This window comes from Lissotriton helveticus, chromosome 7, assembly GCF_964261635.1.
Source record: "Lissotriton helveticus chromosome 7, aLisHel1.1, whole genome shotgun sequence".
NCBI classification, from domain to species: domain Eukaryota; kingdom Metazoa; phylum Chordata; class Amphibia; order Caudata; family Salamandridae; genus Lissotriton; species Lissotriton helveticus.
In genome coordinates this window covers 800,181,584-800,207,848 of record NC_136068.1, presented here as the reverse complement: position 1 = coordinate 800,207,848, position 26,265 = coordinate 800,181,584, and the positions used below count along the sequence as shown (strand labels likewise).

The 26,265-nt window shown below is 42.9% G+C and overlaps 1 protein-coding gene across 6 annotated transcripts in view; it reads left to right on the top strand.

The window, feature by feature from the left end:
• Window positions 1-21,369, top strand: part of LOC144769206 (F-box/LRR-repeat protein 3-like) — a 139,249-nt gene extending 117,880 nt beyond the window's left edge. For all 6 annotated transcript variants that reach the window (XM_078653231.1, XM_078653229.1, XM_078653230.1 and 3 more), the window contains 3 exons: window positions 12,014-12,136; window positions 14,643-14,814; window positions 19,651-21,369. In XM_078653231.1, coding sequence (XP_078509357.1) covers window positions 12,014-12,136; window positions 14,643-14,814; window positions 19,651-20,294 — 939 coding nt within the window. In that variant the 3' untranslated portion in view covers window positions 20,295-21,369. The remainder of the gene's footprint in view (window positions 1-12,013; window positions 12,137-14,642; window positions 14,815-19,650) is intronic.
• Window positions 21,370-26,265: the final 4,896 nt, after the last annotated feature.

The window sequence follows — 26,265 nt, the reverse complement described above, 5'->3', positions numbered from 1 at the left end:
AGAGCCACCCAAATGGGGAATAACTCCAGGAACCCAATGTTACCTGTGAGGCCGTCGGAGTGCCACCATGTTGGCCATGTTTGTGCCGACCATCGATCACCTAAGATGGCGCCAAAACCCACACTCCCAGCCGAGTCGGTCCATAGACCTAATTCCACCGAAGACTCTGGCGGGGAACTCCAGACGACTCGACAGTTGAAGTCCGCCAGAAATGCCAACCAAATCCGCATATCCTGGCGAACCTCTCCAGACAGTCTCGTACGGTGGTGAGCCTCTTTGAGACCACCCATAGCCTGCGCGATAGAGCGCGAAAACGGGCGGGCCATAGTAATCACCCTCAAGGCAAAATTAAGCTGACCCACTGTTAGTTGTAACTGGTGCAGGGTCACCTTCTCCCCACTCAGGCATTGCATCAAGGAAGACCGGAACTTGGTCACTTTGTCTACTGGTAGTCGGAAACACCCCTCCACAGAATCGAGCTCAATACCCAGAAACTCCAGTGAAGTAGATGGTCCAACCGTCTTACCTGGTGCCAATGGGATACCGAATTCATTCATGAGGATGCAGAAATCATACAGCGCCTGTGCGCAATTCATATCATCGGCTGCCCCCAAAAACAGAAAATCATCGAGATAATGCATAACATGTCTATGCCCTGTGGCCTCTGTAAATGCCCATTCCAAAAAACAGCTAAACATCTCAAAATATGCACATGAAATGGAACAACCCATGGGCATGCATTTATCCATGTAATAATTTCCCTGAAATGCAAAACCTAGCAGGCGCTGATCCTGCAGGTGCACCGGAAGCAACCGGAATGCTGATTCGATATCACATTTCGCCATCAGCGCCCCGGGGCCTAGGTGGTTCAAAATGGCCACGGCATCGTCGAACGATGCGTATCGTACCGAACAAACTTCTGGGTCTATGGCATCATTCACCGAGGAACCCCTGGGAGCAGAAAGGTTATGTATGAGTCTAAACTCCCCCGGATCTTTCTTCGGGACCACCCCTAACGGGGAACATATGAAATCGGCCACCGGCGGGCAGGAAAAGGGGCCAGCCACTCGTCGTAAACTGACTTCTTTAGCTATTTTCCTTTCTGCCACGCCTGGGTTGTGCCGTACCGATAACTGATTTCTACAAAAGGAGTTCCCCCGAACTTCCCCCACCGGGATGTGGAAGCCATGTAAAAAACCCTTCCTCAACACCCCAGCGGACATATGATCAGGGTACTTGTTTAACCACGGAATCATAACCATTAGATCAACGGGTGTAGGCAATCGGTCACAAAGGTCCACCTCACTCCTGTTTAGGTCCTCCTTTTCCACCCGCCCCGACATTCTTTGATCTACAAGCACTTTCCGGGTGTGAGGAATTCCCACAGCCGGCACACACATGCTTAAACTTGCATGTCCCCTGTGGTCTGTTACAATTGCCTCGATTGAAGCCCCAACAGACCCCTCCTTGTCCGCCCTTCCCGCCAACTCTAGGCTGATAGCCCCCACCTGTGCCTGCTCGAAAGGGCACCCCGGGCTTTTGGCGGACAACTCCGGACCCGCTCCCGCCTGGCGAGGACGTACCTGTCGCCCCTGGCAGGAGTTGCTTGTGCCATGACACCGAGTCCAAACAATCCCAAGACAGAGAAGCATCAAATTCTTTTGCTTTACGGAACTTCATGTCATAGCCTTTCCATTCTTCCCCCTCGTACATTGAATAAAAATCCATAATGCGATTCTGATAGCAAACCAACTCAGTCATAACATCAGGTTTACGTTTCCCCATAACTGCGGTAAATATAGAGAAGGCCTTAACCCAATTCCTCACTGTCTCTTCCACCCTGAACTCGGCCATCTTGGCGCGCCATACACTAGGGTGCCACAAATCTTTCTGCGTTTTAGCATACTCCATCTCACGATGGTCCGTTAACAATGAAAACATGTTGACATACTTGTCTCCCCATATTAACTCTTTCGTGGCCAAGGGAACGTGCTGTGCAACTTTTTCCCGCCTTGAGGGTATCGAGCCCTACCCCACCATTGGCAATGCGAGCTTACCCGGATCGGCTATTGCTGCCGTCGCCTTCTCTTGACCAGCTGTTGGTACTCCTGGCGCCACCTGTGGGGGAACAAGAGGAACACTCGCCCTTGCGACATCTCTCGATTGCCGCAACTGCTTCATTAACACTCTAGCCTCTTCGGCCGGATCTCCCGGGGTCGCTGTGCCCCCCACCTTTGTTTTCAGCCATGCGGTCAACTGTGCGGCCAATTCTGGGGGCATTTCATCATCATCGGTCGAGGTGATCACCACTGGGATAGGCTGGCCTAAAACTGGTTCCTGAACCGGGTTACCAGCCGGTACTAGGGGGACGATGGGCGGCACCTCTGGTGCCGGGACACCCCCCGAGACTGCCCTTTCTTTGACCCGCTTCCCTCTTAACCCGGGAACCACGCCCGGCAAGGCCGGGCCAATTACCTTTTTCGGCTGACCTGGGTCGTTCATTGCAGCCAACTGCTTCTTTACCTCCGCCTTACCTCTACCGAGCGATTGGACTTGACCGAGCTTTCGGTCCATACAAGCCATCCGGTTCGACAATAGGCGTAACATCTTTTCCGTCTCGGAACCCTTTCCTGCTTGCTTGCTAGGCATGGTTTCGAGTCCTCCGCCTTTGGTCGATCCACGAGGTCCTGAAATCCGTGTCGAAACTAAAAGAGAAAAAACAGGATTACCACGTTCAAGATTGCTGATTGTTCCGTCGAGGGCTCACGAGCAACGAGTGGATGCAGCCTTCCGATCCGAGGAACAAGAGGACGATCTTCAGGGTTCCCGCTCCTTTATCCTTCTGCGGGAGGGCGTGTACCCGTCCCCGATACGCCTACTGGGCGTGGTCTTCCTTCAAGGTGTCTAGGACAACCCCTCTCGGGCGGGGGGAAGGAGCGCTCCGGCTACGCCGCTTTGGGCATACCAGCCGGGCCACGCCCACCCCGCCCAAAATGGCTTCCTGGGAGGTTCGGGCCCCCATCCATACGTTCGGGGGGACCTAGCGGTCGCCCCTTTCCATAATGCTCCTCCTGCAGTGTGCTTCCGTTCTGATGGCAGCTCCCTCACGCCTTAGGGCATTGTGCGCTCTACAAATAAAAAAATCACAATCTATTCAAACCCTCGTACCGCAGCCTGTGTAAGAACGCTGCTGGTCGGTAAAGTTAGACTTTATATTGCCATCTACTTGTAAATGTCCCTGTTGAAAACATAAGACATTTTGGGGTGATGAAAATGAGCTAACAACCAAAATTATGGTAGTATAGTTTATCGTCAATTTTTGTAAGGATTTATTGTACCTTCTGGTATGAGGAAACTCTCCAGGGCAAGATTTAGTAAGTCATATTCAGCTTTGCATTCTGATTACTAGTAACATGCTAAACCCCTTCCTCAGGGAGTCTGATAGTCAAAGCGGGTGGTAATTGACACATATAACATGTCACCTTCAGGGCCTGATTACAAACTAGGAGGAAATCTGTCAGAGACAATGGGTGACTGACATTAACTATTTCCACTGGTATCCCTGCTCTAATTTTCTTCCATTATAAATTAAACTTCAAGGAATGAAGACTATCTATCTGTATGATCACGGGTTAACAGGGCTGAATTCCACCTGGAATTCCTAATGCCATGGGATGTAACACTTATGTGCTCTGAGCAAGTGATAGTGTGCAAGAGACTGGTACAAGGTGGAGAGGGGCATGAGGGGGAAGAGAGGGAAGCAAAAGATTTTTCCTGTGCTTAATTTGAGCCGGTGGCTCCTAGTGCTCGGCACCAGCACTTAATTGTCAACACCAGCACTTGAGACAGTCTGCCACAAGGAGGCACTGTCTGAGCAATTTAAAGATGTTCACAACAGCAGTCAATTATTAATTTAATATACATTAAAAATGACTATTACCTTCCGCTGAAGCCATTCCTGTAGCTGTGGGGCCCTTGAATAGTCTGAATTGTCACACTTGTAAGAATGCTTAGTAGTTGTGTTATTCCTGTCATTTGCAGCATGTCAGGGGCAATGTGTGATGCAAGCTGCATTGGTCTCCTGATGAGAGCCCTGGCACTTATTCTTTCTCTCTCACAAAGTAAGCACTGGCATATTGCCTGGCACGAGGGTACACTAAATTCCCCCTAGGATTTTCACTGTGCTCAACTTGTAATAGGGCCCTTAGTGTAGGATCACAACTCTTTCAGCTTTTGCACGAAGAAGAGGCTGTAGGTCGAGATATCAAGAGGTCCAGATATCAGAAGTAAAATCAATTTTTGGTTATGGCTGTGTAATATTGTGATGCATCCTAGTAGTTGGGAGTGGGCGGAGCTAAGGGGCCAGAGGAAGAGGAGGAGCAGAGACAGGAAAGGAGCAGTTAGAGTAGGGACGAAGAATGAATAAGACGTGTTGAATAAAGGCTCCTGCATGATAATATAGTGTCTGTGTCGTTTGTAGCAGGTAGACACGACAGCTGGCGACGAGGGTGGGATCTCGCGCTCTTGCCGTCGTGCGGATCCATAGGAGCCAAGTGACCGTCCCGTGAGGCACATGTGCAAAGTCGCCGTCGCGACAAGTGTACCCAGAGCGAAGACCGCCGCCGGAACCAGAGCGGGCAGTCTCGGCGTCTAAGTGCTGTTGCTCCGTAGTCGTAAGCTACGTGGAGCGTGAATGCAAAGCGCTGCCGAGCGCTGAAAGAAAGTGCTCACCCCAGATGCGTGACTAATTGCAGGAGAGGTAGCGACGTCGGGAGCCCACCCCGGTCCTACCTGTGCAAAGGAGATCCTGCGTGAGAGGAAGCGGTGGAGAGTGAAGCCCCAGCACCCGGCGTGAGTCTCATCTGCCCGGTGAGTGTCTAGAACCGGCCGATGACTGAAATGCAGTGGAGGGACCCAAAATCTTGTGGGAAACGAGATTTCAAGCATGGCGGCCATTTTGGAGTCAGGCTGTCCCCACCAATCCCCTATCGAGGCCTAGAAGCGGCCATTTTGAAGTCAGGCAACATCCAGTTTGACAAACAAGCATTGCAAACTGTGAAAAACAAGCATTGGCACCTGTAATGAAACAAGCATTGGCGAAGACCAAACAAACATTGGTGAAGACCAAACAAGCATTGGCAAAGACAAGAGAAGCAAACAAGCATTGGTAAATGCAAAACAAGCAGTGGCAAAAGCAAGCAGCGAGCGAACAAGCATTGGCGAAGACCAAACAAACATTGGCGAAGACAAGAGAAGCAAACAAGCATTGGTAAATGCAAAACAAGCACAGGCAAAAACAAGCAGCAAGCGAATAAGCATTGGCGAAGACCACACAAGCATTGGCGAAGACCAAACAAACATTAGCGAAGACCAAACAAGCATTGGCGAAGACAAGAGAAGCAAACAAGCATTGGTAAATGCAAAACAAGCAGTGGCAAAAGCAAGCAGCAAGCGAACAAGCATTGGCGAAGACCAAACAAACATTGACGAAGACAAGAGAAGCAAACAAGCATTGGTAAATGCAAAACAAGCACTGGCAAAAGCAAGCAGCAAGCGAACAAGCATTGGCAAAGACCAAACAAGCATTGGAAAAGCAAGCAAACAAGCATTGGTAAATGCGCAACAAGCATTGGCAACAACAAGAAATAAGCAAACAAGAATTAGCAAAGACAAAACAAGTATCAAGCAAGCAAGCCTTGGTAGAGGAAATAAAACAAGCTGTGATAACTGCAAGTGAACAATCAGGAACGAGCCTTGGCGGGTTTAAAGGAACTAGCATCGGCAAATGTAAATAAACAAATGTTAGCAAACGTGAAGGAGCAAACATTGATAAACGCAAGTGGCAAACGGAATAAAAGAATATGCATCAGCCAAATGAAACAAGCACAAGCAAATACAAGGATCAAGCCAAGACAACAGCGCAATAGAACGAACACAAGCAAATGCAGATCCCGAATGTAACGAGCACGAGCAAAGACAAGTGCCAAAGTAAACGTTCAGCATCACGTGAAGACAAACAGTTAAAGTAACGGGAACTAAGAAAATAAATGATCCAGAAGCGTGAATAGAGGAATGTCAAGGAAGCCTTCTCTCATCGACGAAGTGATTGGATAACCTGCACTAATCCAGAAAGAGACACATGAGCGAACAAGATGTCAAGTGTGCCAGGCACCATTGCGGCAGAGCCAACAATCACCTGCAGCTAACATGCGACTCTAAAGAAAGCGAGCCACGAGTCACGCATAGTGTAGCTGAGTGGTGGCCATTCTGAACTCAAGAAATCCAAGTTTCAGTCACTGGCGCCTATCGAGACAGTTGCGAAACTTACCAACCTCAAAGGAAACAGCCAGACCAAGGATCTCGGCTGAAAAGAGTCAGCGAAGAAGACGGGAGCAAAGTGTACAATCCTGTGACGGCAGCCGATCAGAATCTTCCTCCCTCATGGCGGTGGGAAAAGCAACACAACGGTCCAATCCTTGCATTGAAGTGCCGCCCCTAGTGACACAGACTGACACTCGGAGTTTGGGTCTCGAATGGAACTAGTGGCTGGAATCGCTGGACGATTTTCTTGAAGCATTTGGTGACCGAAGAGATAGAAAATGTCTGATACTACTCCTCCAGCTGGTAGGTCATGAGGGCCGACGCTCATGATCGCATCGCCTTCAACACAGCACAGCAGGAACCAGGAGAACCATTGCCAAAATTCATCACCCGGTTGCAAAGTTTGGTACCATGCTGCCATTTCAATACATTTACAAATGAGGAAGCAGTTCGGCTCCGGATAATCGAAGGCTGTTCAAATTCTAACACGAAGCGCAAGATCCTTCGAGGGCATTGGTCGCTAAAGGAAATCATCAGAAAGGCCGAAGTTGGAGTGCGGGTCAAAGCAAGAGACATATCAAAAGAATTGCACCCGAATGCAAGACACAAAGATACCAGGAAGAGACATCCTTCATGTCTGGGAACAAAACACAAGAAACAAACAAAACCAGAAAGAGGGAGGGTGAAGGCAGACCAGAGATAAGACAGCGGGAGAGACAAAGGGACATAGAATACTCCGAGTCAACAATACAAAAGACCGGGACCATCCAGGATTGTGACGGTCTCACTGACACAACCTCAAGGAGTCATTCAAAGCATGGCACAAACTATTCTGAAGAGGATGAAGCGTCAAGTGGGACAGATCGCACTCATGGACAAGATGGCAGTCTGCCCAACAAGCGGGCTAGAAAAACAAACTACAGAAGATGGGAACAATCATGTCAACACCGGAAATCGGCACACGAGCACCCCCGAGCATCCCGCTATTCGCCAAATTCTGTAGGTGCGTCTGAAGAAGCATCAAGCAGTAGAACGCATCACACCCATAGCACAGATGTCAGTGCACAAAGCAAGCGGGAAGAAGAAGCCAACCGCATAAGATGGACTGATTCACTCAGACACCGGAAAAGGGAAGACAAATGCATCCATGACATTCAAAATAACGAGGAAACTGAGAGGAGGTCATTACCATCATGTGAGAGAGGCAAATACGAAGCACCCTGGGATCAAACACAAGACATAAACATGTGGTTATCAAACAACCTCTCCAGTGAGATGACACCGAAGCCACTTCGAGAAAGGTACCCAGAGAAATATCCCAAAGAACCTTCCGACTCTAGGAGCAGCCCGCCACGGTCTACCTATTTCAGAAATGTACCATTCAGGACACACTCAAAAGAACGTTCTCAAAGGAAAACAACAAAATACTCTTCTGATTCAGACAGCACGTCTGCTCGATCCCTCGAGTCGACCGAGTCATGGTCCCGACAACGGCCATGGCGTCAACCACCCAAACACACCATAGAACCAAGGGACATTCTTCCCATCAAGAGCAACATGTCTCACACCAATGTCTCTGAAGACTCAATCACTTCACAAGACAACCTGTCATGTCAGTCACAGGTATATCAGGACATAAATAATGCACCGTCACCCCTGATGGGGTCAGCGAGGGTGACTCAAAGGGCCTACAAAAGGAAAACAGATATAGTGGACATTACTCACCGGATGGAAAAGGACCAGCCAGTCAATCTGCAAGGGAAGCCAGACATGTCAATAGAAACAGGTCATCATCGGATGAGAGGGAAAAATACACATGCCCAGATATTCCAAGGGTTCACCACTCCCAAACGCGATCAGGAGTGGATGAGACAACCAGAGGCAGCAGATAAGTCCCCAAGCCATACCAAGACGATCTATTCAGATAGTACCTTACCGTCTGGCAACCAGGACTCTGAACAAGAGGGCAGTGTTGCCCTCAACCGGACAAAACAAAAAGAAGTAAAAGTACATTCGGGCGCTCGGAAGAGAACCAGAACAACATCCCCTCAGAAAAGAGATCGAGCGTCAATCGAACAAGAGTCGCAAAGGAAGACGGACTGCCGATATCAAACTGAGCTCTTCCCAGTCACCTCAGACACTGAAGGTGAGTGGATCACGCAGAAGCTGATTGAAAACCACCACGAATCTGAGCATACGCAGGTCACACGAGACGTTGTGCCATTGCAAAGGGGCACTCTTGTAGTGCCAGCGCGTACAAAATGCAGCCGCCAGAGCAGTCGTAGGCTTACCCAGGTTCTGCTCCGTCTCCAACACCTTGCGCTCTTTACACTGGCTACCGATTAGGCAGAGGATCCAGTTCAAAGTGTTTTGTATGTCCCACAAGATCCTTAAAGGTTCCCCTGCTCAGATTCTCCAGAACCTTTTGTCTCCTTACATCCCATGTCGCTCACTACGCTCATCGGACCTTGAACTAGCAGTAGTTCCACGGTTTAAGCGTAGTCGGGCTGGGGGACGCTCTTTTCGTGTACGTGCTGCTGTTCTGTGGAATGCCCTTCCATTCGAAATACGTACCCTTGCTGACCTGTTCTCATTCCGCAGGGCTGTTAAGACTTTTCTGTTTCCTTAGTTTGTTCCTTTTAATTAGTCCACTCTTTTGAAGTTGTGTTGTGTTGCTTCCTTGTCGGGCGCCGGGACGCTCCTTTGCTGGAGCAGCTGTGCGCGTAATAAATGCTCGTAACATAACATAACATAACATAAATGATGCTCTCGTCAAGGCGTCAGAAAGCTACATAACGGAAACGGAGATGCGTCTCCATAGCTCAGATGAACGGCCCGCGGACCCGTGTGGCTGATTGAGGAACTATAAATATGTTGGACGCTAAGTTCATTTCGTTAACAAGGGGGGAGATGTAATATTGTGATGCATCCTAGTAGTTGGGAGTGGGCGGAGCTAAGGGGCCAGAGGAAGAGGAGGAGCGGAGACAGGAAAGGGGCAGTTAGAGTAGGGACGTAGAATGAATAAGACGTGTTGAATAAAGGTTCCTGCATGATAATATAGTGTCTGTGTCGTTTGTAGCAGGTAGACACGACAGGCTGCTACTCACACTACCTGCGCGTTCGTATAACGATTCAGGAAGGTATCATCCATTCTTCAAGTTTGAGGGCTGTACGTTCCAAACATTCTAAACTGGTACAAAGTAAAACGTTGTCTACAAATGTGCTGATCTAGTGATAGTAAGAAAGCCAGGAGGATACTGCAGAAAATACCATGAGTCAGTCTTGTTTTACTACACGGATGTGTCACGAGACAGAGGATCCAGTGCTCACAGAGCAAATCCTGCCTTTTTCAGTTAATAGACTTGAGTCCCATGTGCCAGACTGTTATGGTCCTTTTTCCAATTCCAGTTTTTGAAGCATGCAAGTTCAAAGAAGCATGATAGTTTTTAGCAGACATAGGTACAAATCGTTGGAATTCCTTGGCCGCTGCCCTGCATAATGGAAATGAAGACATTGGGACATGTTACAAGCTAGTCGTATTCAGTTAACACCATGAGCTTTACCTGGAGTACCAACTCCTTACAGAAATTAAATGCCAAAACATAGCAAGAGATAACAGATATTGTAAGCCTATGCTGTCACTAGAGCCACTTTCTAGTTTCCCAGTAAAGACCACTTGCTTCATGTCAATAACTATTTGTAAGCCACTGGTATCTATATTAAAGCAAGAAATTACTGAATTGTTGGCAGTTTCCTTACCTTTGCTACACACTGCCCCATACTTATCATGCCGTGTGACGAGTAATGAGCGGGATAACTTAGTCAAATGCATCTGGAATGTTTCAGCTCTATACTTTATTAAGCAACTTCTCCCACCCAGAATAAAGTGTTCTTATCCGCTGGAGAAAGTGTTATTCTTGTTGTCTATTGTATTGGACCGTTTGCCCATTACAATTTGGATTGTCGGATCATTGGGGCACATACATCAAGATTTTGACCGGTCGCAAGCGGGCCAATTCGCAGAATCAACCTGTTTGCAACCGGTAAAAAGACATTTCCCATGCATCAAACCTAAATGCATTCCCAAAATAGGTAATCGCAATTTTTGCGATTACCTATTTTGCAAATGCATTAAGTGAATCACGATTGTGATTCCCTAAATGCAATGCATGAAGCATTTTAAAAATATGACTTTGCATTAAGGATTCGCTAATTATCATCAGCTTCAAATTGATGGTAATTCGCAAATCCTTAGAAATATACACAAAATTGCATTTTTCACAGTGCCATGTGGCGCATACACATGCCCTTAAGGCATGTGTGTGCACCACATGTGCACACTAACCTTTTTTGGGGGTGCATCAGGGGGGCCTAATGCTCCCTGGCACCATTCAATTGCATTCACAATTTGCGAATTCTTATTTGGTAATCGCAAATTGCAACTGCTTTTCCATTTATTCCTATGGGCCTCTAGGCCCATTGGAATGAATGGGAATGCAGGCCCATAGGAATGAATGGGAATGCATTCCCTAATAGCAATCACAATTTGAGATTCACTATTAGGAAATGTGTAGGAATCACTATTTATTTTGCAATTCCTACATGCATATGGAATTGTGGGGCATATGTAGGAAACCGTTTGCGAATCGCAAACAGCGTTTTGGTATGTATGGGACACATAGCAAAATAAGGAATCACAAAAATTGTGATTCCTTATTTTGCTCAAGCATTTAAGGAATCGCAATTTTGCCATTCCTTAAATGCTATGTAGGGGTGCCTTGAAAATTGCGATTTTGGCTTAAGGAATCGCAAAATACCACCTACTCCAAGTAGATGGTATTTTGCGATTTCCTGTCAAAATGCATTATTTAAAAAAATTCAAAGTGCCATGTGGTGCACAGACATGTCCTTAGGGCATGTATGTGCGCCACATGTACTTACATGCACATTCCAGGGGTGCAACAGGTGTCCTTTGGACACTCTGGCAACCTTGGAATTGCGATTCTCAAATTGCGATTTTCTCATAGAAAATCGCAATTTGAGAATGTATCCCCATTCATTCCTTAATTGCGATTCGCAATTTGCTAATCGCAATTAAGAAATTTTAGAGATTAGCAAAATTTGAGATTTATTACATACATTCCATTTTGCAATTCTCAAATAGCGATTCCTTAAAAATCGCAATTTGAGAAACGCAAAATGGAAATTACCTACATAGGCCCCTGTGAGTCCTAAACAGCGATTCCTTAAAAATCGCTATTAAGGAATCGCAATTCCTTATCTTGATGCATGTGCCCCATTGTCTCTTTAGAAAAATGTTTAGTGCATTTTTTAAATTCTAAATATTATGTTATATTATAGTTTTTAATATATTTATAATGGAACATGTACATGTATAAACTGGAATGTTCTTATAAGGCTAAACTTGTCTTGATTACCTGTGACAAATGTTTTCTTCCTTAAATATATAGACCTAATTCCTGCGCCAATTAATATTAATATCATGACTTTTCGTTTCTAAACAAAATGCATTGAATGAACATGAATTTTAAATACATTGGGGCTCATTTTTGAAGGCCTTGCGCCACTAGTACGTCACTTTTTCCTATTTTAAAAGTGACGCACCGGCGGCGCAAGACCTTCACAAATAAGGCCCATTATTTTAAAGAAATTATTTTTGACTTTGCTATAGGTGGACAGTTGCACTGAGTCTGCCGAGGCGGCCTGTGATATTCTGTCGCAATTGGTGAACTGCTCGATCAAAACTCTAGGCCTGATTTCAACAGCGCGACCAAGCTTCATGAATGTGTCCAAGGTAAATGAGCACTGTTATTAATGATATATAAATGATGCAGTGAAGACACACCTGACAGTGCTTCTGTGAAATTATGTCTTAATTCAAACTAATCCATGAGTACGATTAGGTCAAACAATCCTAGTAAGATAGGCTGATCTTGATCATTCACTACCTGCTTCCTGTCCGACACCAAATAAAACCCCACACTCTGTTAATTGGCATATATCTTTTGGTTTTCTGCAACAAGTGGTTGTTTCTAATGGAAGCATAAAGAGCTCACTGTTCTACAAAGCAAAATGCATATTAAGGTAAATAGAGTCACTAGACTATGATGTATGGACATGTTAGATCCACCATATTACCAAAAGAAAGAATAATTTGTCCTAAGCAAGACAGAATCAGAGGGCAATAACAGAAATGAAAGTACTCAACAGGACATTAGAAGGGGAGTGCAGTGAAGATAAGATGAGCCGCGTCCACCAGATGGAAATAACATACTAAAGTGTTTGCTTAGAGTTGGGGGATGTGAAACTTCCACCAAGAAATAACAGATATCTTGTCTTCCTTGCTTTGAGTGCCATTGACACCAATGTACTTGTTGGGGTATGGGCGGGCAGGACATCCTCCACCGTTTGACATTAATTGAGAATAGAAAATAGAACGCCAAGGCTCATATCGTTAAACATACATGGCACCAAAATGATGACAATTATTTTTATAAAAGTGAGGGGAGCATCAAGATAATTAGAAGGAAGAGTCGACTATTTAGAAAAAAGGTTTGATTAAACTAAAACCAGTAGGCATATTCAAATACCCTTATTGTCACTCCATCTGTTGAAGCAATTGGACCGAGTATTAAATGGGCAAATGTTTCGTTTCTAAGTGGGTCAAGAGGGTTAACAGTTATGTCTACTGTAGCACATTTTATCTTTAGGGTTCTATTAATCCAATATTTTTTAACTTTAAAATAATTTTCCGATGCTGTTACCATTTCTGGCCCAGGTTTGCCTCAACCACGCCAATAGTTGGTTATTTGGAGTCTTCCAGGACTACCTTGATTTTGGTTTCCCATGTCCATGGCCATTTCTTAGATCTTCCTGTCACCGACGAAAGTATAGAACTCCTCTTCCTAACAATACAAAACGAGGTGCCTGTGGTTTGGTAAACACATTAGTCACACATTTGTCCCTCTCATGTCTCCTTACTGGGCTTGAGCATTTAATTGGGGCCTCCAGCCTTACTTACATGTTGCTATTCCTTCTTTGACTCCTTCTTTCAGCTCATTCTTAAGGCTTGTAACCGTGGCCTTCTGTTTGGAGATCAGAGCCAATTTTGTCTTTTGCTATATTTTCTCCAGAGGATTCTGTCACCAATATGGAGAATCTGACTCACTTCTTTCCTTACTTTCGGGGCTTTTGGAATGGGAACCGATGTTTAATCTCACTGCGAACAGGCAAAGTATATGAGGAAGTGAGTGAAGATATTGCCTTCAGTGCTTATTTCTGGGTCCCCTGTCTTCAACTCTTTGCTAGCATCACCATTATGCATAGTCTGGCTCTTTATCTACTGGCAGAACCTTACAAAACACCCACTACCTGCCGGCTGGCCGCAAAGTTCTTTCACTTTGGAGGATTTCTGGATCGAATAGCTAAGGCAGGTTCCTTTACAAGTGGGAACAACATTGAAGTAAAATGTTAGAAGAGGCCCTGGGCACAGAGATGGTGGTGACAGCAGCCTTAATAGGGTTTCTTTTCCTTGAGGGACCTCTGAACACTTCAGTCTTCCTTTAGTATTCTAACTGTTTTCTAAAGCTGATAGAAATGGCTAGTAGACACAAATTCAGGGATGTACGACATACTGAGGGGCTTGCAGCCCTAGATGAAAGGCATTCTGCAGCACACATAGTTAGAGGAAATCACCTCTAGTGATTGTTTGTGCGCAGGAAGGGTTCCCTTCCTGCACATGAACAATCATTAAACCAATGACGTTTGCAAGTTCGATGTGTGCTAATGCAGCACACATAGACGTTGTAAAACATCATTTCTGATTGTTTATGTGCAGAAAGGGAACCCTTCCTGCATAAAACTATCATCCCTGTGACGCAGGCATCCTTGCACCATGGTGCAGGGGTGCCTGCAGAGCGCATGGCAGCAGGTTGTGCGCCAGCACAGGGGGAAGCACAGAGATGCGACATATTGTTGTAAATATGTCACATCGTTGTGCTTTGAAAGTGACTCCGTGCGGCGCAGCCAAATGGCTTGCGGCACGCACTGAGCCACTTTCATTGTATATCTGCCCCTCCAAGCTGCACACTGGATATAATGTTTCTTTTATTCAGGCTGCCTAGGCCTTACTGCTGAATGATCCTGGTTACCTAGTCAATAGCCACTTAATAAATAGAGTGGCAACTGGAATTCCAGTGATGAGCTCTTTATCTATGCGCCCATAGTTTTAGTTGTGCAACATATTACATGTATTGAACGTTTCTTTGGTGGCCTCATACATTCTCTCATTGCCCCAACAGTCCCATTTTGTATCTGCCCTGACGGTGGTCTTTGTGAACTCCAAATCCCTGTCGTCTATAAAGATCGATGACACGCCTGTGGACGATCCATCCCTGAAGGTGCTTGTTGCTAACAACAGTGACACACTGAAACTGCTAAAGATGAGCAGCTGTCCTCATGTGTCCCCTGCAGGTGCGTAAACAGTTCATTTTGTAATAATGTGGATTTTAAAAGGTAGAATGTGTGTGTTGAGGACGATTGCAGCACAAGGTGTATCACTTAGATTTCTTCAAAACTAATATTTTGAATTTTGCTCACTCCAGCCGTCCATTTGAAATTATTGTAATAAAAACTATTTGCAGGAATAGAACACTAACAGCTAGATTCATCAAAGACCCGTTTTGCGAGTCTTTAATAGCGATTCATAAGGAATCGCTATTACAGACTCGCAAAACGGGATTCATGTAAAAATCGCAATATTTATTGCGATTCCTACAGCTTCCTTATTTGCGATTAGCTAATTGCTAATCGCAAATAAGGAATAACTCCCGATTCATTCCTATGGGCCTAAAGGCCCATAGGAATGAATGGGAAGACATATCAATGTGCGAATCGCTATTAGCGATTTGCATATTGAGTTTGCGATTTCAAGGGTGCAGAGGTGTCCAAAGGACACCCTGTTCCACCCCTGAAATGATATTGGACACTGGTGTTACGCACACACATGTCCCAAGGACATGTGTGTGTGTAACATACAACTTAGAAAAATGCACTTAAGTGCATTTTTCTAAGTTTCCGCTATTTACCACGAGGTTTGACTTCGCGGTAAATAGCGGCCTAAAAATGCGAATTCGCAATTTGTACAAGGTTCATGAATAGCATTTAGGGAATCTCTAATTGAGATTCCTTAAATGCGATCGCAATTTGAGAAATCGCAATTATTTGCGATTTTTCAAATTGCGAGTTCATGAACCATTGATGAATTCCAAATGCCATTTTTGCGGGCGCAAACGGCCGAATTTGCTTGATGAATCTACCTGTAAACCATTTTCACAATAGAGATAAGAAGTAATTCAGAAAGGTTTGGAATATCATTATTAAATTCAGGTGGTTAGTTTTACTAATGTGTGAGTAACAGTATATCCACAAGTTTATTCACTAATACAATGAAAAGGCAGAAATTATAATAAAAAATATTTCGATTCATTCTTACTAGTCATTAAAACTTCTAAATACAATGACAGCTAATGAGAATCCTTAAATTACTTTGTTTCAAGCTGTGGAATGTTTGAAAAAAACGTTAAAGTGTTTTCAGTCTTTGAAGCTCAGACTATGCCCTACAGATTCCATGGTACTTTGATTGCAAGCTCTCAGTCTAAAACACATACGCACCTACATTCTACAGAAAATGTAATCTGACTATAGAGCCTTTAAGAATATTTTAGTGATTTATTTAATTTATTAATTAAAATTTTGAATTATCTTAAATTATTTATTGTTAAGGTTTTCAAGGCCACATTTGGAAAATACATAGGCCAGGTGAGCAGGTCATTTTTCGCAAATGTTAATTTATGTGATCAACAGAAAAAGAGCTTTCAGAAGCATCAGTGAGATAGGAAATATGACTTTACCCACCTGTTGATTTCTTCCCCTATGGAATTTAGTTGAGCAAAGATGTGCGCTTCGTTGCAAAACAGTGACTTTGCTGTACAATTAAGCTCAATAGAGAATGCCTGAGTTGCCTATTGCAAATGAGGGAAACTCTTTGCCTCTGCACCGTATATGGACACAGGCTCAGAGGCAAACATGCCTTTAAGAGGTGCACTGAAAGTGTGCAGCAAAAAGATGGTGTGCTTTCAGTGTGCCTCCTAAAGAAAGCCCATCTGGAGGGATGAAAGAGCCCCCAGACATCCCCTTGCAGGCGGGTGCAGTCACTCACTGAACCAACCTGCAAGGGGATCTCACATCCCTCTTTAAAGTGCAGATGGGTTGCCACCTGCACAGAGAAACACGGAGCAGCTTTTAAGGAGCTGCTCCATATTTCTCTTGAGTGCTCAGACCCCAGGACAGTGCATGTTCACGGCTGCACTGGGGACAGCATATTCTACATGATAGGGCACACTTTTCCTGTTTTTACCTGGTGCACCTGCTTAAAGGAGCGCTGTGGTACAAACAGGAAAAGTCTCCCCTATCTGCAATGGTGCCCTAGAGGTGCAATACCTCCAGTGACACAATAGTGGCTAGTGACTACTGACTGACTGGGGACCTCCTGAACCAGCCTCTACATGAGTACTTCTCACCGTTGAAGGTGGATTTATCATTGTGCTCTCTTGAAAAGTCGCCCGTCTTGGAGCTTGATTAAACCTTGACCCTCGAATAGGTGCCTACAGACCTGTTGGCCCTGAACTCAGGCACCGGATGTTTTCCCAGTAGAATACTACCAGAAATTCCACATAGTCCTTATGCCTCACCTGTTGGCGCTCTACAGCAATGCAATAATCCTAGTCTATTGCCCATCAGAACTTAACAAACTGGATATTGTGGTCCAGGATAAAGCCGGAAAATCCCCACTAGACTGCACTTTCCACAGGCTGATTTCACTAATTAATTATTACGTCAAAATCTATGCTAAAATGCTGGCCAGTTGTCTGCTCTGGGTTCTCCCTGCTTTCATCTCTCTCAATTAATGTGGGTTCATGCCCCATCGTGGTACATATCACTGCATCCGCGGAGTGCAAGCAGCAGTGGTGTACCTTCATGTACTTCGCGGCTCTGATGCTCTTCTCCTCATGGACATTGAGAAAGCTTTCAACTCCATTGAGTGGGTTTTCCTCCATGATGCCCTAGTCCAAATGAGCTTGATCTGTGTGATTGGCTCACTCTCAGGGGCATTTCCAATCCAAAGAGGACTAGTCCGGGTTTCTGCCTGCCCTGCCTCCTTTTTGCCGTAGCAAAAAGCAACTTGGGTCTGCTGCAACGCACAGGTTCAGGGGTTCCAATGGAAGATGGGAGTTGAGGAAGACTGTATTGCACTTTATGCTGATGATATCTTGCTTTTCCCCAAAACACTACATATGCTTACTCTTTATGGCCAAGCCACTGGCCTAATGGCCAACCACTCGAAGTCCCTGCTGTTTCCACTGAGTTGCCCATTGTACGGCCACGACACAGCCAAGCTTCCTTTACCTTAGCATGTATATTTCACCTACCCTGATCTGGTATGGTCGTTGAATTTGAAACCCCTGGAGACACACATGCATGGAGATCTGGAGAAGTGATCCTCCCTCCCCCTCAATATTATGGGCAGGATTGCATTTTGTAAAAGGATGGTGTTGCCTCACTTCCTTTGCGTCCTGTATAACTTTCCCCATGCCCTTCCTGGGGTTTGGTTCCACTCTAGCAGCAGCCAACCTCCATCTCTATTACTGAGCCTCACAATTGGTTTGTGCTGAATGATGAGGCGGTCGTAAGGATCTGGCATACCGGGAGGAGAAGTCCCTCACGTCTTGGATGTCATTGTAGACCGCGTGCATTGATCTTTGGTCCCCGGCTCCCTCCCGGACTTGTTTAAAGTGATCTTTACAACAAGGTGCATGGCCACAAAGTGGACTGACTGGCAGGATAGAGCTACGCTTCAAACAACACTATGGAGGGGTGCCTTGCTCTGTCAAGTAGCTGGCCTTGAAGGGTTCCGGAGATGGGATCTGAAAAGTATCTCAAATCAGGGTGATGTATGGCAGAGTTCACATTTGCAGTCCTTCTCAGATTTCAATTACACCACTTCCAGTTCTTCTGAATCTTACAGCTCCGCCATGCCCTGTTGATGCATAGGTCCATATTTGATGGGGTCCCTGAACTGACCCCCATGGAGGGTAAGATTCCTATGGCTCAGTTAGGGAAGGGGGATTGTCTTTCAAATATACCGCTCACTGGTCACGATTGCGCTGGACCTGTTCCTGGGTCCCCATGCCCGGTAGGAGCCAGGGGTTAGTGCTCTGGAGGACGGGTAATAGAAGGAAGCGCTCATGGCCCCATAAGAATTGGCCATGTTCTCCTGACTACAGGAGATCCACTACACATTTGACTCTGCTGGCTTCCATCGCTCTCTTGTCTTAGATGTGGGGCAAAAGAACTAGACTTCTACCATGTAATATGGACGTGCCCCATTATATACCAATAATGGTCCCTCCTCATGGTGGTCTTGTTAGGGGTGCTGGGAAGGCCCATTGACTTTTTGCCAAGGATCGGACACCTGGGCCTGTGAGAGGATTTTGAAGGGAGACGCTTTGAACTATATCTTGTGGGTATGGTATCATTTCTTGTGAAAAGGGACATCACACGGAACTAGAATTTGACTGCCGCCTAGACTTGTTAGCTTGACAACAGACAATGGACTGGTGTTCCAAAATGGAGGAGCCAGTGTACGCAGCCCGGGGTTGACCACACAAATATTATAAGATTTCGGGTCCTTGGTGGGAATACTTTGGGCTCGAGGGCATGTAATGTCTGTTTTCATTTGGTCCTTGGTCAGGATGTCTCAGCCAAACGTTTTGTTTTGCCTATTCTGTTACTTGCATCTGTTGACTATTTGTAAAAACTCAATAAAAATATTGTAATAAAAAAAATTCTACAGGGCTTGCTTTATTTTAATTTGCATTAAATCAGATATGTCATGCATTGGTTTATGGAAAGGAGATATGTAACTCCACAACTAAGATTCAATTTATTTTTGTGAATAAATTGATGAGTGACAGATGGTGCATTGCATGAGGAGGAAGCACATAACTGTGCACATCTTAGTAAAGACTTTTGGACTTGTTTAGAAAGCAGAATAAGGCTCAGTGCCTACAAGTGATAAAGTATCAATTAGATTTGCAGTGTATTAGTTAAATACATTTTCTGTTAGTACTGATAAAGAATCTACCAGACGAGCCTTAATGTATACCAAATAATGCATAAAGAGATGCGCTATAACATAATGTTTTTCATTGCAATCTATATGTTTCATTTGTTTTTGTTCTTTTTCAGGGATTCTTTGTGTGGCTGACCAGTGCTATGGCCTCCGGGAGCTTGCCTTGAACTATCATCTTCTCAGTGATGAACTGCTGCTGTCTCTTTCAAGCGAGAAACATGTTCATCTTGAACATCTTCGTATTGATGTGGTCAGCGAAAACCCAGGGCAAGCTCACTTTCACACAATCAAAAAGAGTAGCTGGGATGCACTTGTTCGGCACTCTCCTAAGGTCAGCATTGTTATGTATTTCTTTCTGTATGAAGAGGAATTTGATGCTTTCTTCCGTGAAGAAACTCCTGTCACCCACCTTTATTTTGGTCGTGCAGTAAGCAAAGACATGCTGGGCAGGATAGGAATGAACTGCCCACGTTTGGTTGAGTTAGTCATTTGTGCCAATGGACTGCAGCCGTTAGATGATGAACTCATCCGCATCGCTGAACGCTGCAAAAATCTCACCGCTATGGGCCTTGGTGAGTGTGAGGTCACCTGCAGTGGGTTTGTGGAATTTGTAAAGATGTGTGGGGGAAGGCTTGCACAACTGTCGATCATGGAAGAGGTGCTTATTCCAGACAGCAAATACAGCCTAGAACAAATTCATTCAGAAGTGTCTAAGCACCTAGGACGCCTTTGGTTTCCGGACATGATGCCCACTTGGTGAACCACTCATGAACTCTTCCAAGATAAAGACTCTTTTTAGGCTACTTTACCTCTATGCAATTAAAAACTGTGAAAAATTATGTAATTGAAATTCACAAAAAGTTGTGAAAAATCTCTGCTCAAATCAGATTATTTCAAAAGGACAAAGAATCAACGGCAAAATTTGAACCACAAAAAAATGGACAATGATTTTTATGTAGGCAGCTTTTGAAAAAACTCTAACCCATAATGAATCCACATTTGCACAAGTTAGGTACTAAATCTTAAACTATTAAAGGTAATAAAACCCAACATCAAGTTGAGTATACTTAAACTCAGATCACACTAAATATAACATACGGATAGAAGAAATATCAGGGTAGTCCATTGAGTTGTATATACTTCTTGAAGAGAGCTGTCAAATATTCTGTACAGAGAAAAACAGATAAATGAAATAATGAAGCTGAACAAACCTTTTCAAGTACTCCGTATTTGTGTGATAACTTTTTAAATATTTGTTTGTACATTAAGCTGTAAATTAAAAACAAATGTCATTAAAAGCATTATTAATAATGACAGTAATAAATAAGTCATAAAGGCCAGAAATGTATTATACTGGTTCATACATACCTCCTCCATTTTTACTCATTTGCTGATATCTGTGATGCTTGTTTTAGGTATTGTAAGCTCTGATAGGCGCCCTGAAACTGCTATTAAAGTTATCAATTTCTCATTGTGAGTATAACATAGCACTCTGCTTTCGTGTTTTTGATAATTATAAAAGGCTCTTCAACTGTGAATGTATGAAATTGTACAGAAACATTACTGTATAGATAAAATATTTATTTTTGATTAATTCACCATTGTTGTATGTATAAATGTGATATATTATTTGCTAAAACAAATCATTGGCATTCTAGCACTTAGTAGTGGTGTTTGGGGTATGCAAAGATGCTACACCTAGTTTATTTATATATTTTATGAAAGTTGAATATTTATTTGTGATTTACAATACAAGCGTCATATTTTCACTTTACGATTATGAAAATGTATCTAGCAATGTAAGAGGTCTATAAATAAATGAGGATATATTCTTTACCAAAGATTATCTAAGTACATTTATTTTATCTATGTTTCTTTTCATTCTATTACTCTACAAAAGTGAAAACGTGTAATTTGACAATCCCTGTATAATATGTCTTGTAACCTTTTGTAATAAGCGTTGAACATGATAACTTAGGTACATCAACTATTAACGAAAATACAATAATGCAGTTTTGGCAAAAATCTTTTGTTAGACGCATGGGAGCAAAACTTTTTTTTTAAATTTAGCCATATTTTATCAAACAAGGCTTACAAAATTTGTAAGCATGATATTTTGTAAATCTCAGAAACCATCGGTCCTAAATTGTTGGTGTTGAGTGAATCCTAAGATTATACCGGATGGCCGCTGCAGTAGCTCTAATGTTGTCTCCATCTGTTTTTATGCTGTCATTATTTTTTGGGCTACCATATTAACCCCCTCAAAGTGATGTTTACAGTAGGTGACAGATGAACACCTGTTTTGTGCTATATACAATGAGAAAATACAGCCACTCCTTTTGCCTGGTGACAAAGCCTCCCCTTCCTCATTTGCTAAATTTGTCAAATAACTTTGACCATTAACTTATTATTAATTCTATATCATCACAGTGGTCAGTCTATTAAAACAAAAAAAGTATTTTTACAAAAGTAAAAAATAGTTTGTTAGACAGAAAGGAAATGTTCCTGATAAAAATAAATCATGACAAAGTTCCTGAGTGATAGCTGTTTGTAATTAGTAAAAACCCGGGCAGAATTATTGGCCATCGTCCACCAAGAAGTATTTGTGTCCTGGTTATCTCTTGACTGAACAATGGGAGATAGACTTTAAATATTTCACAATTCTCTTTTCAGGATTTTGGCTGAATTAACTGACTGTTCCTAAAAGATGCTTGGGGTATGGGTACTTTGTATAGATTTGGGGGGATCCCCTCCATACATCTAGCATGGCACTGGGCAAAAAAATGAATTACTGTTAGACTTTGCTGATCCCCAGAACACCCACACACTTGCCCATCCCTCACTGGAGCTGTAGAACACATCCAGAATGCATTAAATAAATACTTTGATCCAGTGTCTAGGGTTTCTGCAACGGGGTTGCCGCTGTATATCCACTTCAAAAGAAAGTAGTTTGAATTGTGCACATAGCAAGAGACACCTCTCAAATATAGTGGAAACATCACTTTCAAATTTAAATTTCAAACGAAAATATTTCTAGCTTTATTTTTATTGTTTCAATAGTTCGGTCAATCTTTGTTTGGGGCTTGAAGCACCTAAATGTATGTAGATTTTAATTATATAAAACATGCTATAGGCATGCGCAGGTCCACGCTGGGCACATCTTACTGCACAGACCTAAAAAAATAAAGCTTCAGCCACGTCATCCACTAAACAAATGTCCCATGCTACCAGCAAACATGCCACCATGAGCTTTCACAGACTATTTAAAAAACATTTTTATGTTTCTATGAGTCAATAAATTATTTTGTTGTTATAATTGATATGAAAAAACATGTAGTGAATTAATGGCGTGTTTTTAAAATTGGTCCATAAATCTAAATTTAATAGAAAAAGCTATTTCAGTGTGTTAGTGAGTGGCAGTAATGCCTCTGTAGCTTACGGAAGTAGTAAAGGATGATAACAGGAATGTAGGTTGTAGAAAAGGATCATCTAAACCGTGGGTACTCACAAATATTTCCCCGGGGGCCACAAAGTCCTCTCTGTGGTATTCCTGAGAACTGTACTGATGCAAGCAATGCGAGGTTCATGGTGTTGAAAGGTGGGCGAAGTGGGGCGTGAAGCAGATGCATGGTGTGGACAACTAACCGAGCCTTCACATGACTTCTGTCTGCCACCAACGCACCCATTCTTATGCACCAAGTATTAAAGTCTAACCATTAACCTCTAATGTAAAATGTGAGAGGGAAAGAGATATTCATCTGGTGGCTGAATTGCAAAATGTGAAACCAGAACACCTGGTATCAGTCCTGACTTCCCCACTTGACCTAATTATGTGATCCTAGGCAATTGGTTAATTTCACTTTGCTTCCTATTCCTTCATTACTGTATAAAACCCACTTTAAAAGATACGAGTTCAGGAAGTGTGCTGTACAAAACTTTCTTCTTGTGTTTTATTTAATGAACTATAATGTTGTTTGTCTCTTTAATACAAAGAATAGTAGAGACCTCTGAAACATTATTTACTGTTTAAGTTAGTCACTTTTTAAATTATACATTAGGGAAGGTTAATGTATTAACGCTTTTTAAAGTATGTCTCTAAATTATTTTATCTTGATGCTTTCCCACTCCTACTTTTGACTTTCTAGTTTCTACTAGGTCCATATAAGTTTTTCCGTTCAACTTTTTTTCAGTTTTCTATTGCTTTTAATCCTCTGTCGCTCTGTGAATCCATCAATTGTTTTTCTTCCATTCATTCAATATTATTGTTGCATTCAAATGGTGCGCTAAAGGCCCATGCCTAGATTTGTGACCTTTGAAAGTTAAATGTGTCCATTATGCAGTCAAGGCACGGCATGGCATGGCAGGTTAGCTGGCATTGTCAGTTTTCACCAAACGTGCCCGTCAGCTTGTGGTAGCTCGTTTCCGAAACACCCTATCCAACCCACATCTCATTACGAGTGGCCCAGATAATCGCAATGTCTGCGGTAACTAGGGTTACCACACATACCACAATTAAGAGTTTTGAGATAAATATAGACAGACGAAACCTGCTGATACACCAGGGATTAAATTCCCGTGATTTACCAAAACATGCAGATTTTGGTGTGGAAATCACCAAAATAAGTATTTTAGTCATCAAAAACTCGTAAATTGTGTGATTTTGATCACATCTGATAAATTCCAACTGTTGGAGTTGGGGTTTATCCAGTGTGATAAATTTCACAATAACAGGGCCACTACAAATGGAGGCCTATGCGGTGGCTCCTGGCTGACCTCTACAAGTTATAGTGTACAGCATTACAATTACAACATTGCTGTATCACTCATAGTTATCCTGATTTTGCCTAGGAAAACTTATTTACTAGAATAAGCAATCTAACTACTTTTCTGGTGATCTGGGGGTTCACCAAACGTTTCTAAATTCAGCATGCAGAGTTCCCCTGGCATTTTTCTAGTACATTGTTTTCAAGTACCTTCCAAGGCTAGTCAAATTAATAGACATTTCTATTAAAATGCGCTATACTCAAATGTTTCAATAATGTCCATAGCACTATTTACATAATAGAAGGGTGGGTTCTACAAAGCAACAAAATCGTCTTTGTGTTACCCTTTTGGCCTCACAGGTATAAAAGAAGCACTATAATGAGCAATAACAATGATAGACTTTCTTTTGTCTTTAGCATGACAAGAGCACAATGTGGTAGTTGTGAGTGGGGAGCCGCAGCAGAAACAGAAGCGGAGGATGGAAACTATGCATAGCTTGCTAGAGCCTTCCCTCATGTGAAGGGCATTTAATTAACCAAACAAATGAAAATGTAGTGGTTCTTGAAAAATCAGTGGGTTGAATATTTACAGGCCCCAAGGCAAATGGTGATCACTTGCACATTTTTGCAGGGTAAACATTTCCCTTGGGTTGATACATCAGTCCTGGTTCATGTTATTTTACATTACTGGCAATGTATTGCATATTTTCAGAATGGTATTATTTATCTTTCATCAATGTGTTTCCAGTCAATTCAGATTTTTTCATGTTTGCTTGTAATAAATGAAAGACAGGGATATCTCTGCAACATAAATATTATAAATTTACAGTAATTATTGCAGATAACTTAATATAAAAGGATTTTTGTTATTGATTAAAAATCACACTTTTCAGCATGACATAAAAGAGTGTTTTGTTTACATTTGCCAATCTGTACGTTTTTAGTTTAAATGTTGAGTACTGAATTTTATATAAGCAGTATAAACGTATAAAATAGACAACATTAAATCAACTTTACACCATAATAATGTGGTAGCATGTTATTTTATTTTTATGTTAAAACTATTTATTACGCGCTCTATCGCCAGCAGGCTCTAAACGTAACAACTGAGTAAGCTGTGACAGAAATACAGTGAAGAAACTGAAAACAGTAATCAGATAGTTTAGCTCAACATTAAAGCAAAGTTGTTAGATGTCATCTGAGCAAATGGATGGATTTTTCAACACTCAAGACAAGTAGCAGAGTATTTCAAACTCTGGCCTCAGAAAAGGTAAATCTGTGGGCCTCAGTTCAAATGGGCATCCATATTACTTGAAGTCATCACAGTGTTCATACACTGTGGAATTGCATTTATTAAGAAAACAAAATTAAGTACTTAACTTTATTAATAGACTGAAATTAACACAGCTAAACAGAAAATGATTCACATCCATTGTCCTGGAATCTCGATTACCTGTTTTGCTTTAGGCTACTCATACATTTTTACACCAAATGCTCCTACGTGTTCAACCTAGGTTTATGTGATAGGTGTCTCTGAATACTCTCCTCATTATTACATATGATGACAAGAGATTGCTTATAATTAAATGAGTAAAGCCAACCACTTGCTTTTATAATCACCATTTAAAACCTGGTCATGACTGGAAGGCCCAAGTGGATTTCTAGGCCCATCTTTGAAACCAATCAATGCAAACTCTCCCTGAGTCTCTTTCATTGTCATCATCAAGTCATTTTCTTGCAGAAAAAGCTGAAAACAAATAATAAAATACTATACAACACAAATTGCAATTTTACAGTTCTACACAAGCTGAAAACTACAGACACATATTGTAGCAAATAAATAAATTACAGAATGCAATTTTAGAAACATAGGGCCCCATGCATCAAACCAAAAAACAGTTGCAAACGGGCAGACTCACAGAATCTGCCCCTTTGCGACCAGTATTTTTGCATTTGGGATGCATCATC